At 38.7% G+C, this 15346-nt stretch overlaps 1 protein-coding gene across 7 annotated transcripts in view; it reads right to left on the reverse strand.

The window, feature by feature from the left end:
* Window positions 1-15335, reverse strand: part of stau1 (staufen double-stranded RNA binding protein 1) — a 30257-nt gene extending 14922 nt beyond the window's left edge. The window contains exons 1-15 of one of the 7 annotated variants that reach the window (XM_036212120.1): window positions 15131-15335; window positions 12597-12886; window positions 11436-11557; window positions 11207-11363; window positions 9730-9889; window positions 9471-9645; window positions 9303-9398; window positions 8993-9205; window positions 8773-8916; window positions 6606-6752; window positions 6439-6514; window positions 5017-5336; window positions 4821-4943; window positions 4472-4551; window positions 3983-4064 (exon numbers count right to left, since the gene is read on the reverse strand). In XM_036212120.1, coding sequence (XP_036068013.1) covers window positions 3983-4064; window positions 4472-4551; window positions 4821-4943; window positions 5017-5336; window positions 6439-6514; window positions 6606-6752; window positions 8773-8916; window positions 8993-9205; window positions 9303-9398; window positions 9471-9645; window positions 9730-9889; window positions 11207-11363; window positions 11436-11557; window positions 12597-12789 — 2088 coding nt within the window. In that variant the 5' untranslated portion in view covers window positions 12790-12886; window positions 15131-15335. Of the gene's footprint in view, window positions 1-3351; window positions 4065-4471; window positions 4552-4820; window positions 4944-5016; window positions 5337-6438; window positions 6515-6605; window positions 6753-8772; window positions 8917-8992; window positions 9206-9302; window positions 9399-9470; window positions 9646-9729; window positions 9890-11206; window positions 11364-11435; window positions 11558-12596; window positions 12887-15130 lie in introns of those variants that run through there. The other 6 variants (XM_024270584.2, XM_024270582.2, XM_024270581.2 and 3 more) reach the window with 6 other exon arrangements.
* Window positions 15336-15346: the final 11 nt, after the last annotated feature.

Below are 15346 nucleotides of genomic sequence, written 5' to 3' on the forward strand. Positions count from 1 at the left end.
AAAAAGTTTAGCACGCTGTCTTGTGGGGTCCAGATGACCCCTCTTTTGATGCAAACATGCCTAGGATAGAACAAGGTCATCAGGTGGTAGTGACGTCCAGACATGAAGACAATATTCTTCCATATGTCTTCGCTTGGAGGAATAAATATTTGGGTAGGGATTTGGATTTGATCTTAGAAAAATACTATAAGACTCTCCAGCTTGTGTCTGCATGTTTTCAGACTTTATTGCCCTAATTACGGATGATTACCTGGGACAGGTGTGTCCGGCCAATTAGAACATGCCGCAGCAGGTTATATAGGAAAGCGAGCAGGAATGCGGCCCTCACTCCCCACCCCTGAAGGAAAGAGACTGTTTGTGCAGTTTTTATAGTTTTGTAACTCTTGTACTATCCTAGGTTTGTTGACGTTGGGAGTGGGGTCATCTAGACCCCACATGACAATGCACTGAACTTTATTTCTTCAATGATTTTTGGTGTCCACATAAAATTACGTCCAGATTTGTTATGGGAGGGATAACACCTCAATGTTGTAAGGCTTGGGTCATCTGGACCCCCTAGGATACCACGTCGCTTGGTCTTCTTATATTTCTATACATCCTCTTCACATATTTTTAAGATGTTTGAAATAAATGGAAACATCAATCAATTCCTTCAGTTCATCTAACAAGAAATGATACGGACTCCTTGGATTATTTAGTTATTAAATAAATCAGAGGTGACAGAGATCTGCTCGTCTCTGCGCTGCTAACAGCCGTTTCAGTTTCTAATCAGTTCATTTCCATTTTACCGTGCCGCCTTTCCAAGCGTGCTAATGCAAATATTGGATTAGCTAAGTGATTTGGAACTATTTTCACGTCCACGGGCTCCATCAGTGGTGATGCCACAGTCACACGTGAATATCTTATTGTATCTCGCTGCACGCTTTTACATCAGTTCCACATTAAATTCATTCGATCTGGACCTCCGTTTTGTTGTGAATTAGTAGACCGGGTCAACAGCTTTAATTTCACATCCCAACATTTTTTCAAATCTGAATAGTAAAACTTGACTGACAGATTCCACACAAACGTCCCCACTTAACATTCTCTTCGTGTCAACTCCATGAATCATCCATGATTGAATTCATGGTTCAGTTCTCTCCTCTGGGCGGCTGATCTGACACAGCCTGATGGTTGGAAACATCTTTAAACTGACTGAAGAGCTTTAAATTCACTTCATTGTAGATTTCTTGTATTAAACTTATAGTATGATTATGTTTAGTTTTCCAGTTTGAACTTGATTATATTGTAAAGTAACAAAAGCTAAATATCAAAACTTGACATTTTACACAATTCTAACACCTATTTAAGAATGTATTCAGACTGGATAGTCTGAGACATAAACATTTATGGTCATTTTGTCTGGTGACGATGAACTGATACTAAAGCAGTCAAGACCTTCAGACTGTGAGGCTGGATTAGTGAAGCTCTGCGGCTGAAAGTATTCATGCAAAAAGATCAACAGACTGTTGGCTGAAGCTGAAGCTCAGCTTTACTTTGTCCTGCTTTTGGGAACGAGCTGAGGGAAATCTGTGGAGATGGAAAACTTCTGTGTGGGTGTAAGAAAAGAAACTAAAAAAAAAGTACATAAATATGGTAAATACATTATTTTAAATTAGCCCCAAACTGACAAAAACTATATATTTAGAAATGTGGTGATAATTAGAATATTTGATCTATTTTCTAATACTTTGCTATAGAAAAAAGAAGCATAATTCACATTAAATTGCACTCCTGAACTTATTTAGTTTGTGGATAGGCTCCAGCAACTTCAACTTTCTGTTGATATAATTAGTAGGTCGGCCGTGGTCCAGAGGTAGAGTGGCTCTTAAACTATCTAATCTGTCGCCCCAAACTGGAATAAATGATACGATTACCCACATTATTCTTTTATTTTCCTTGTAGTTCAGGTGTCTTCCCACAGATGGCGCACTACACGTTATTCCACATTCATGTAGTGATGGAAGATTCGTCGTTTCTCCGATATTCATGGGGATTTCCAAGTCGTACGGTCATTTTTCTGATTATTACAACAGCACATGAATGTAACATTTCCCTGACTTTTTCCCTGAAAAACATCAACCCGTTGGTAAAAATGGGACTAAGATGAGAACAAAAAATACAGTTTTCAAATAAAAACTTTGTCGTAAAGTGATTTTTAATCAAGATGAAATCATTTTTCATCCAGATCCTGTGTTATTTCTGTCTTTTATGAGGTGAATCAACAAAACACACAATTCCTCTCCTGGTTTTGGTTCTTCTGTTAAATTTTAGAACCCTTTGTGGCCCACGAGTAAGAAGGTTTGCCCATCCCAGCCCTACAAGGAAGGTGGTAAAGCTCTATACACCGTTTACTGTAGAATTAGCATTTCAGCTGTTGACATCAATAAATGTAGCTTTAAAAGTGCCGTCTGTCAGTCATTGTCAAATTTTTGATGAAATAAAACAGTTTAATTCTTGAAAATTGAGTCAAAAACCGCCTGTGTTCTGCCCCCTACAGGTTGAAATGAGGTGTTACGGTTGAATTTTGTGAGGAAGTCTGACATCATGATCTGCAGCTCCAGTGATGATAACAGTCCAGCCCCCAAGCCCCGCCCCTCTGACAGGATTTTCGGCTGTGGGTGGAGTCAGCCTGTTTGGTTACCCTTTAAATACCAGGCAGGTGCAGATCAAAATCATTAGCTCCACCTACCAGGTGAGCATAACGACACATCAGGAGGTAGAACACCAGCAGCAGCCATAACAATCGTCCCCAGATCATATTTTACCAGATTTACCACATTTTACTGTGACTTCAGACGTGAATATTCGTTACAGTCCTAATTTTGGAACCGTTTGTTTTTCCTAAATTGCTTCATGAAGATAACAATAGTAGGAATGCAAAGCTTGTGATCTGGATTCATATGAGATGCATGTTCTGCTGTAGCCGGCTTTAGTATCGTTCTATAGGAAAACTAACAGGAAATTCTATAGGGGACGTTTGTAGGGTGAATTCAAGGGATGAGATTTCATTACTGGCTTAATGACTTCGATTTCTGAACCAGATCTGATGAGTTTGCATCACTTTTATAAATAAGAAAGGCTCTTTTGCATTTTACTAAATTGCTTAAATCTACTAACATTCAGTTCAGCTCATTTTGATGCAGTTTTTGTCCAAATAATCTGAAAGATCCCTGACATTTAACTTCTTTTTTCTGCAACAAAAAGCTTCCAAAAGATCAACTTAATTCAGATTAAACCGGAAATAACCGATTTGTAGATGAGTGGCTGGAAGGACAGACATAACCTTGAAAGGAAATAAGGAAATGACAGTTTTTTGGGGTTTTTTGTGCGTGCAAGCACAAAACTTTAATTATCACGGGGAGCTTAAGGGAATTTACATGTTGTTGGGAGGGGTGGGGGGGGGTGTCCCTGCGACACAAAAAAAAAGCAATATGATATAATAACATTAATTCTATATTTAGTGAGGAATTCCGCTTGGTTGTTAAAGAAAGCACTCTAGGAAAATCAACAGAGGTTCAACAGCTGCACCCTAGACAATTACAGGCCCAACTTTACCACTTCAGGGGAGAATTAGGAACAGAGAAACATTTCATACAAGAACTTCTGATCCTCATAAAGAAAAGAAAATAAATTCTACTCAAAACAAAAAGAATTCACAGCTAATCAGATGATTTCATCAAAGCACATGCCCAAACTGACTGACTAGGATGCAGCTACTTTTTCTGCAAAGCAAAAAGGAAAATGTTCACCTAAACAACATCAAGAACGAGAAACCAGGTTTCCTATTAATATTGTTTAACTGTGAACATTTGGTTACAATAAATACAGTGATTTTCTTTTCTCAGAGCCGACAGCGGCCGGAGCTTTTGCAGCCTAAAACAGACTAAGAACACAGTGTTTCGAGTTTTCTCTAGTGCTTTTGAAGACAACCAAACCTGACCTAAGCCTTGCCGTCCAGCGTCTGTGTGCTTGAGTTAGCCGGTTTGATGTGGGACTCGCCGTCCACTTTCTGCTTCACGCTGCTGAAGGGGGAAAAGAAGACATGGAGTTTGACGTTTCAGCACAAAAACTCGTTTTTACAACGACAGAGGCGAACAATCCGTCTGAAAGTGAAGAATTTTCATCCTAAATTCTGACTGACTCTCATTTCACAACTATTCTAAAATACAAAATTCCTTAAATTGTGTTTTTAACATGTTCTTGTGGTATTTTTCTCATGATGGAGGACACAAAGAAAATTAAGCTTTAAATTGTATTTCTGAAGAGGAAAAAATGTTTATGAAAGAGCTTATTTGTACTGTAGAAGCTCCCATCACTGAGATCAATGGAAGGAAGAAAAGATATAATTTACATCATCTAGACTAAATTCCTACAAATGAGGCGTTTTTATTGTATAAATGTATTATTTCTGTGCTCCTTCACAGCTTACCCCGCTGTTGGCCCGTTTCCGACTTTTTCACTCGACTGCTGGTCGAACTCGGAGAGCATCTTCAGAATGTTCAGTGCAGCCTAAAGAAATCATGGAAAACATTTTTCTATTAGTTCCAAACATGAAGCATCCTTTTCTTCCACCAAAAACACAGTTCATTGTTGTTTCTAATTAAAGGGACCGTATTTACAAAACACTTGAGTGGCTTTAAATACTGAATTTAATTGGATCAGATCTGACTTTTGTTGTCACTTCTTGATGTTTAGAAGGTACCATGACAGGTGAAAGTGGAGCAGCACCGTCCAATTAGATCTGAGCAGACGAAGAACATCTTGTGTTTCATACGAACCATATCATGACAGGATTCAACATCTTTTCCAATCCCATGACTGATCAGTGGAGGCAGCGAGGAGCAGTTTATCAGTGACACAAACTCGTTCTTGTTGTTTTTGGGAAAATCTTTGTATTCCACCTGCAAACAAATGACAAACATTGATCCATATCCAACACAAACGTATCAGTGAGCTCCCCACATGGATGCTCACCTGGAGACCTTGCACTGAGGCGAGATAGCCGAGCTGTTCTGAGGGTCTGGTGAGGGGTCCGAGGGGCAGTTTGTTAAGATTGTTTTTATTCTTTAGGATAGTCTCCGCGGTCAAAGACGCCCCTGCGTACAGCAGCTCGTTTGCAATCATGGCAGTGATGGTGGCTTTGCCTGGGTTGGGAATGGCTCGGCTGTAGTCCTTAGCATGGGGCCCTTGGCACGCTCCAACCGCTTGAGCGACCTCCGGCACCATGGGCAAGATCCCTGCAGGCAGCTGCTGGTGGCTCAGGTAAGGCAGGCGGTAGTCCTCCTCTTTGGGACCTAAAGACAAAAAAAAACAATACATTTGTACAATTTTGTTTACAGAACTGGAACTAGATATACGTGAATGCTGTAAGCTTAATGTGGCCGCTGAAGATGCTAGAGTTAATAGCTAAAAATGCTGCAACTCATAGCTTAAAATGTTCAGGCTGATAGCTTGCCAAAAATAATAGCCAACTGCTAAATTAGCCAAATAACTGGAAAGATAGCTAATTTTTACCAAAACAGATAGCATAACACTAAAATATTAGCTAAATTCCAAATTTGCCTAAAGAACTTAAAAAAGTCAAATTGTGACAATTTTATTGTCTAATTTGGACAAAAACAGCTAGCATAATGCTAAAATACTAGCTAAACTAGTATTTTGGCTAGTATTTTGTGGGAGTATAATTTTCTTTTACACAAATGTCTGTCTAAATTTGGGTAAAAAATTGACCTTTCTGCCTAAAGAACTTAAAATAGTCAAATCTTGCCAAAACAGCTAACATAATGCTAAAATATTTGCTAATGTTCAAATTTAACTGAAGAACTTTAAATGGTTCAATTATGACAAAACAGCTAGCATAATGCTAAAATATTAGCTTGACTCCAAGTTATCCTAAAGAGCTTGAACTTAAATCAAATTTTGACAAAACAGCTAGCAAAATGCTAAAATATTAGCTAAACTCCATACTTACCTAAATAACTTAAAATAGTCCAGCTATGACAAAACAGCTAGCATAATGCTAAAATACTAGCTTGACTCCAAGTTAGCCTAAAGAACTTGAACTTAGCTTAAATTTTGACAAAACATAGTGCTGAAACATTTGCTAAACTTCAAATTTACCTGAAGAACTTAAAATGGTTCAATTATGACAAAAGAGCTAGCATAATGCTAAAATACTAGCCTGACTCCAAGTTGACCTAAAGAACTTAAAAAGATAAAATTTTGAAAAAACAGCTAGCATAATGCTAAAATATTAGCTTGACTCCAAGTTAGTCTAAAGAACTTAAACAGATCAAATTTTGACAAAACAGCTACCATAATGCTAAAATATTAGCTAACTCCATATTTACCTAAAGCATAATGACCCCAAGCTAACTTTTTTTGTAGCAGACTTACTCAACGCCACGTCCTCTACACAGCTAGGTTCATAGAAGGTCACTTTGCGTCCATCGCCAGGTTTTTTCACAGGAGTCTAAAATACAAAGAAAAAACACAACAGATGCTGTACATAAACATTTATGGTGTTAGTGGAGGAATTGTTTGATCATGAAAACAGTCCAGACCTTCTCGTCTGTTTTCAATGCGGGTTTGGGAGGTTGAGGCTGAGGCACTTTAAATCCCAGGAGCTCCAGCATTTTCTCAGCTGCGTTCCTCTTGGCTACCTTTTTACTTGGTCCCATTCCCTCTGCGGTCTGACCGCACGCGCTCACCTGGAGGAAAGTATTCAAATAGAAGAAGTAGATGTACCCCAGATAACACACTGATGCTCTATGTAGTACAGCAGTCCCTCGTGACAATCAGGTTAACCTTTCAGTTTTACAATCTTTTCTCTTTTAACGGCACGTTTTGAGGCCCAAGAGTCGCAGACCGGTATCAGTCCGTGGGACAGTTGGTACCGGGCCACAAAAAAATAAATAAATAATAAAAATATAAAAAAAACACAAGTAAGATTTTCATTTAATAATTTTATTCTGAAAAAAAGTTTTATTTTTGAAAACTACTGGATTCTCCCAAACAAATCAGACTCTTTCTTTATGCATGTCAAGTTGCACAGTCAAATGTAGAAAATAAGTAAATCAGCTACTTTCTTTAAGTGGCTGCTTCAACCATTAAAGTGAAATCCCTCATCTAGCAAAGATACATAAAACAAACATATTGGGAAAGTTGTTATTTTTCTGCAGAAAAGATCTAGTGAGAAAAAATAAGAAAAATCTACAATTTAATTTCAAAATAAAATAACTGCCTTTGACAAAAGCCAGGAGTCGTCATTTCAAATAAGGATTTATTGTTCCAACAGACCATAATAATAATGTAGAATATTCATCAACTGGCTGTCTGATGTTGCCAATAAAGTTGTTCAAACTGTGGATTCATGTTTATGATTGTGTTTAGAAAATACCAGATTTAGTAACTGTACTTATCCGTCACACCTGAACAGTCAGACAAGACTGAAGTTGGCGTCTGATTTTTTTTTTGACAGTTATGGGTTAAGACTGCAACTTTTAACAGTAAAAGACCCATTTGGGCTCGTTTTCCACTGATTCAAACTTAGTAGGAGCCGCAACGTCTTATTTTGATATTTGTGTGCATTCTTTGCAGTGTAGTTTTTAATATTAAATATGAATTATGTTTCATTTTTTGTGGCATGAATAAAAACAAAAACATAAAAGAAACTAGCATTTTCTCAACATGTGAAATTATTTTTAACATTTGGTAGAAGCTCCTTTGGTGTCCTTTCAAAATAAAAGACACCTTGTAGCAGACCGGATCATCTCAATGCAGCTCTGGACAGTGTAAGATAATATATTCCTTAAACTAATAAAGTTTCAGACTTCTTATCAAAGTTTTGCTTAGCGTTTAAAATCTGTGTATTCTGGAGGGAGCAAAGCGTAAACAAGACGTCGTCAAGTCAGCAGGGATGTAAAATCCTACATAGTTTATCTTTGAGGTGTACCTCAGCCATAAATGTGTAAATTTAATTCATCTAAACCAAATAAATGCTAATTTAGTAACCCTCACTTGAAAAAAAATATATATATATATTTTTATTTTCTTTAACCAGGTGCCTACGGAGCCACAGGTTAGAGACCCCTGGGATAAGGGGTCTGAAACCCCGCAGGCAGCAGACCCCTGGGGTAAGGGGTCTGTAACCCCGCAGGCAGCAGACCCCTGGGGTAAGGGGTCTGTAACCCCGCAGACTGTAGACCCCTGGGGTAAGGGGTCTGTAACCCCGCAGGTTGAAAACCCCTGAGTTAAGGAAGAATCTATATCTTAGTTTAAAAGGCTCCTACAGGAAATCTAGAGTACAAATAAAATGTTAACCAGCTGCAGATATTTTCAAGAGGATGAAGACAAATTTTTATTTTCAAGAGTTGAGGGAAACTGGAAGCCAAAAAATGAAAAAGACTTTCAGAATTTGTACAGGCCAGTACATAAAAATATTGTGACATTAAACCAATTCATGGCTTGAAAAAGGTTAGAGACCTCTTGAATTTTTTAAGAATAAAGAAGTGTGAAAATGGTCATGTCTGGAAACAAAGTGACTAATGAGGAGTTTTATTTGCCTAAATAAAATGTATTGATATAATGTATTATATAATAATATTGTAGAAAAATAAAACTCACTGCTTGTGAATGTTGCAGGTTATTTTAAAAAATGAAACGACCACAATTATCCAGTGGAATTTTGCTGATGACATCATGATCATAGTATACCTGAGGAGGACTCACCTGCATGACAAACTCCCTGCGCCGTGGCAGACCTCTCTCTATCACTAAGCTGTACTCGGGCTCTTTCTCCTTTTTGGCCTGTTGAATCTGAGCCAAGCGGCTGATGGGATTCATTCCCTGGCCGTACTCTGGGCTGGTCTGCAGCTGCAGGTACATTACCAACACAAGCTTAATTAGGGCAGCTTTGACTGATCACATCTCAGGTTTTGAAGAGCCTGACCTTGATTATAGATTTGGTTTTCTTTTTGATGCGTGGCAGCGTCTTTTCCACAATCGGTATGTGGGGCAATTTCTTCAACTCTCCCAGCACGGCGGCTGCTGCGAGCTTTTTGGCAATCTTTTTACTTTTTCCTTCACCTTCTCCCACGAACTCCCCGACTGCAACGCGCACCAGAAACATTTTCATGTGTGGAGGGCCCTCTTCTTTTAAAACCTGCAAACACAACACCCTTACTGTTAAGTCAATGACCATAAGTGAATATATTCTTAAAGATATAAATATTGTGTGAAAAATAGAAAAACGCTCAAACCTCAAAGTTGACAGGTAAGTTTCGTTTTAGAGCGATCTCAAACACTTGACTGATTTCTGATTTGTTCAGGTTCTCCTCTTCAGGATCCCCATTCATCTGTCAAAATAAAAAATAATCAGTAAGTCTGCAAGAAATCTGTGGCAAGAATTGATTGAATTCTGTTCTCACCACTGGTGGCATCTGTTGCAGCATCGGCTCCTTCAGCAATGTTTTCAAGGCTTTAGCAGCAGCGTCGTGTTTGGCCAGCTGCCGTGTGCGTCCTTTCCCCATGAACTGCTGACCTCCAATGGAAAGCTCCATGTGGTAAATCATTGGTCCCATTGGAGGAAATGGATAGTAGTACCTGAGCACATAAGAGTTGTTTTTTTTCTCCCACTGAGAGGAAAAACCAAACAGGTAGGATTCATAAAAGGTTTTTCTCACTCACTGTTGCATAGAGCGCTGGTACGGCGCTGGAGCACGGACGCTGTAGTTGAAGTTTGGTGGTCTCATCACTGGGTACGGATCAATGGGTTTATAAAAAGGTTTTTTACCAAGCTTCATACAAAGTGCATTCAGTTCCATGGTATGTGTGATGCCATCTACTGCTAGACAAACACAAAAAAATATATTAAAATGCCTCGTGTTCAGACTTCTTCCTTTAAGGAGGGGCGACAAACTCAATCGCACAGGGGGCCAAAATCCCAAACACACCTTAGGTCGCAGGCCGAACAGGATAACACACTAAAACCTTAAAAATGTAACTTTTTAACATTACTATAAATTAAAACATGCAGGACTATTGCTCTGGAGTATGAGTCGCTCCGGAGTAGGGCTGTAACGAGCATCTGGGTGCTCGGGTACTCGCGATCTGCTCCCAAAAATTCGAGTATGAACATTCGCGACGTCCAAGATTGCTGATTGGCGATCTTTATAAATGTAGTAAATTGTAGTAAAATATGATCAAAATATCAATTGGGGACGATGTATTTTTTGCTCTGAAATGCAGATTAATGTCGGATTTTAAGTTTAGGAACTAAAATAAAGCCGAAAGAGCCGCCGTACTGCCAACGGAAGTAAACACATCTACGTGACGGTGAAGCTTCCGGTTTTCAAAGTAAAACTAGCGAGAGCTTTTTTACGTTCAAAAACTGAGACAGAAGTTCCAATCACTGACATAACTTCTGAAAAATGAATTAGCTTCAACATCGAAGCTTTAGCTCCAGTGTTTACATATTTTTGGTTATGGTAACTCTTCAACATTTGACGTAATTAACGAAACTCCATCTTATTCTGAAGAAACAGCCTTGCGCTGCTGAAGGTGAATGTAATCAACATGAATCAGCTGATTCTCTGCGAAAAAAAAAAACTTTTTTCATGCGGGCTCTGCACCAATGTGTAATGCTTAGAACATAAAATATTGAAGAACTTTGTGGAGAGAAAACTGTGGAGAACATTTTCAGGTTTTGCTGTTTAAATGATCCAAAACAGCAGTGATTTTTATCCTTTTTATGTTGTTTTACTGCTGAACCAGAAGATTGACAAAAAAAAGTTTAAAATGACAAACAAAATTTCTTTTTATCTGAATCTTTGTGGGGTTTTATTCAGTTTTGTTCATTCTAATCTCCTGTTCTAAATAAAGATATAAATGATGATTAAATACAAATAATTTCAAATTCCATCCATCCAGTAAATAGACATATACATAGCAATTAACATTACAATAAAAAGTAAGAATCGTGGTTCGATTCGTGAATTGTTGAGCTTGATTCGTGAATCGTATCGGATCGCCACCTAAGCAATGATCCACAGCCCTACTCCGCAGTATGAGTCGCTCCGGAGTATGAGTCGCTCTAAGAATAAGTTTGGGCTATTGATTTTTGAGTGCCATATTTTTTTTCTGTGGCCAGATTCCCTTGGCCCACCTGGGCTCTTGCCTGTGTTGCGGGGGGATCTGGCGGTGGGCTTTGGAAGTGTTGTTTCAGCAAGAGCAGATGCAGCGGCGGAATGCTGGGCTTTTTTGATACTGGTCCCCTCTGCCTCCCAATACTGATCTCCCAGTGTCAGCCTCACGGAAAAAATCTAGGAGAGATTCTCTGTCAGTAAATAGATGTAGAAAAAAAGGCGTCTTCTATCTCTGTATGCTCCGCGTACCTTAGAGTGAGCTGGTCCTTGCTCAGAAAGCAGTTTGTACTCGGGCTGGATCTTGTTGAAACGGGCTAACTCATTCACCAAACACATGGGGGTCTTCTCTTTAGGGTTTGCCATGTTAGACACTGAAACGAAACGCATTGGTCTTTACAGTTTACCAGCAGCAGGTTATAATGAGTTCTGGAAAAAAGCCTCAACAAAGATCAAAACTCAACTGAAAATGATTTTATAAAACTGCTAAATCCCTCCAGGGCTCATATGGTTGCTGGAGCCTATCCCAAGAACTGTCAGGCAAAGGCAAGCAACACCCTGAATGGGTCACCGGTTCATTCTAAGGGCCACACCATTGACTGTATATGAGAACTGGACAAAGTGAGTCTGATGTCAACCATAGAAAATAGCTCCGACCAAATGAAGTCAATTCAGGCCCAATTTATACACGCCAGGCGATGTCAGTAAGCAATGGTAGGTCTGAAGAATACAGCCAACATTTCTATGGCAACCACTCTAGCCAATCACGAGTAAGCATGTTGGAAGGCCACACCCCTCCCACCTGAAAGAGGTCTTGAGAAAATATGTCAAAATGTTTGGAACATTTGATGTGAGACCGCATGTTTTTAATCGAGGCATCTGATTGGTCAGTTTATAACTTGACCAACAGAAAAAAATATATTTAAAAAATTTTGAATTGGCAAGAAAATTTAATTTTAAAAAGTAGCAAAGAACGGATGGTTATTCTAACAAATGTAATAACTGTAAGAGCTGCTCATTTCTCTATAGAAGTCTATTAGATTTTGGCTTCTTGAACCCAGCAGGTATTTCCTATTTGGAATGTAAGAGGGGAGGGGTCACTCAGTCCAGCTCTCATGTACAGTCACTGGGCCACACAATACAACTACACACACATTCACAGATTCAGAATAACCTATGAAGAGTGTTTCTAGACTGTAGGAGGAAGCCGGAGGACGCTGAGAAAACCTACAAACTCCACACAGAAAGATCCCAGCTGGGATTTGAACCACAGTGAGGCTAACTCTTGAGTGCTAACCACTACACCACCATGCAGCCCCAACTTAAAACCAAACATTAAAATATATGAAAATGTATCATAAATGAACAAATGAAACCCCACACCAAAAGGAGAAGGAAACGAATAAAACCCACCTGTGGTGGTAATATAGGGAGTGGCCGAGCCTGCTGGAAGAGCGGAAGTCCTGATTGGTTGACTGGCGCTCTCCGACGGCAGAGCTCCTGCGGCAAAGGGGATGCTATAGCCAGGCTGGGGCTGCCCCAGCTGCAGTGGGGCAGAGGCAGCAGGCATGGAGCTAGGTGGACACTGAAACTGGAGCTGAGACATTCTAATTGATCTCACTGAGCAGCCTCAAGTCGATAGAAGGAGATTCACAGCAGAACGGCAGGCTTGCAAATTGCAGAGGGCTGAATGTAAAATGTGCCTGAAAGAGAGAGAATGACGGCAAATGGATAATTACAAAGTGATGCCGGCAGACAGGCTGTCTTACAGAAATAAATTAAACAACAACAAAGTTGTTTTTTTAAAGAACCAGTAATTAAAAAAATTAGATTAAATGTAAATCCTTGTAGATTGCAAGCTTCATTTTAGCCGTTCAAAAAGACCAAACAAAGACAACTCACTGCCACATCTGTGTACCAACACACAGAAAGCAAGCAACACTGTCAGTACACAATTAGCTTCCTTGTTGGGTGTGTTTATAACGCTAAGCCTGAATTTTAGTGCAAACTTTCCACTTGTCTAGCTGCTTATTTGAGGACTGAATGTCCGTGGTAGTAGTCTTACAAATGTACAATTAGGATAAACTGATGGGAACTCACATTAATGGGTTTTTTTGGCCACAGTGACCAGGTTACTATTGCAGAAACCTATCTTTGTAAACTAGATCTCCTAAATTCTCTCTAAAAAATGATTTCTGGCTGACAACACATTAAGGAAAACAAATTATTTAAGAGAGCTGGTGTGTTACTGACAGACATGTAAATACTGATAAAAGTGATGGGATTTCCTGTTTCTGCCAACACCAATCACCAAACAATGGAGGAGCAACAGACAATAGAATCCTACTAAGCTCCACAGTGATGCATATTATCAACAAAAAGGAGTGAATTTTAATTCAATATGCCAATTATTTATTTGACCCATCAAACCCTTAAAAGGTCCATGCCATAAAAAACAATTTTTGAACTTTTAAGTGTATTATGCTGTTCATTCCTTTCTATAAAGAACGCCTAACTGTATTTTGATTCGTTCACCTATTTCTGAGTAACCTGCGCTCTCAACCTCCCATACCCACAAAACTAGCGGGTCATCACGTGCTGATGTCACAACGTGAGACAGCCCCTTTTTCAGGAGGTCGTCTGACAGCACCGCCCCCAGTCTAACATCATCACCCAATTTCTCCACGGAGTTAGCGGTGAACAGCCAAAAAAACTTTTATTTTCGATGCAGAATACCGTATATCTTCCAGTTGTATCCTGTCTTCAATAAATTCCAGCTCAAACATATTTTTGTTAATTTAGACGCGAGGCTTGTTTAAGAAAAATAACTAATATGTCATAAATAATTTGTTTTTTAGTGTTCCAAAGGTAATATATGATCATATGTATGGATATAGTTCACTCTTAAAGGCTTAAGAAAATCATGGTGGCATTGGGACAAATATGCAGGTAGCTCGATTATCTATTTTGCAGTCGCATTCATTATTTAAACCTTTCTGGTTGTTAAATATTGAAACTTTTTAATTCTATAAAGTGCTAATAATTTAGCTAAATACAGAAGAATTTTCTTGAGTAACATATTTATGAGCATGACTCTGACATTTAATTTGAACATGATTATATATAATTTTTTTAATGATAAACAACAGAAAAATGCTTCTTTTTGAATAATGTTTTGCAAGTTATAAAAGCACCTTTGAAATTGAAGAATGAACCAAACAAAGGAGGGCTAGCATGTTGACCTATGTGACAGCTAGATTAAACATGATAAAAAAATATAAACACATTGATACTAATGCTAGATATTTTGAAAACTATAAATGAGCCACAATATATTCTAACATGTTCATGTATTGTGTGCTAAAACGATGGACAATTCTTTTAATACTATTTTTTTCTTAAAATTTTTATAACAACAGTTTTAAATGCTGTTCCTGAATCTTCATTCATGTTCCAGGGGACGTAAAAATCCATCAGTTTGTGGTTAGCAAACTCCACCGAATTCAAAACAAGAACCCCTACAGTAAGATGCATGCATTCTCTCCACTCCCCATTAAAGACAACAAAAATAAAAAGAACCCAAATATCCCAAATTCCGCTTAAATTCAAATTTTCAAAACTTAAATGTGAATCAGACAACAGTTTCAGTTCCTAAATACGAGATACTCTGGAGAAATCAGGACGCCGGCTGCTAGCAGCTTCCATTCAAGCCCCCTCCGGCTAATAAGCATTAAGAAAACACTAAAATAACATTTACAACATCAAAATACAAGGTTGTCAAATGTGCATAGCAGGTCTAAACCCACAATTTGTTTGTAGAAATATTTAATAAATATTTTTTTAGTAAGATAATAGCGACTGCGCTTTACTTTACCGGCAGGTCTGGAGCAGATAGTTCAACTGCTAGCTAGCTAGCCCGAGAAGACATTGCACAAAAGAAGCCTCACCTTGTTGCTGCGTAACTTCAGGTTTTTACTCCATGAGACAGGCGTTTGTTGTCGCGCTTTTTGTGTTATTCAAGTACTTGCAAGTGTAACTGTGTGTTATTTTCTATCGAAATGCAGGCAGCGAAGAGGTGAACATTGGGAGGACAGGGCAAACACTAAAGAGAATGGAACTGTCTTGATTTCTTACAGGAAGTGACACCTTCAAACCGGAAGTAC

This window comes from Oryzias melastigma, linkage group LG5, assembly GCF_002922805.2.
Source record: "Oryzias melastigma strain HK-1 linkage group LG5, ASM292280v2, whole genome shotgun sequence".
NCBI lineage: Eukaryota > Metazoa > Chordata > Actinopteri > Beloniformes > Adrianichthyidae > Oryzias > Oryzias melastigma.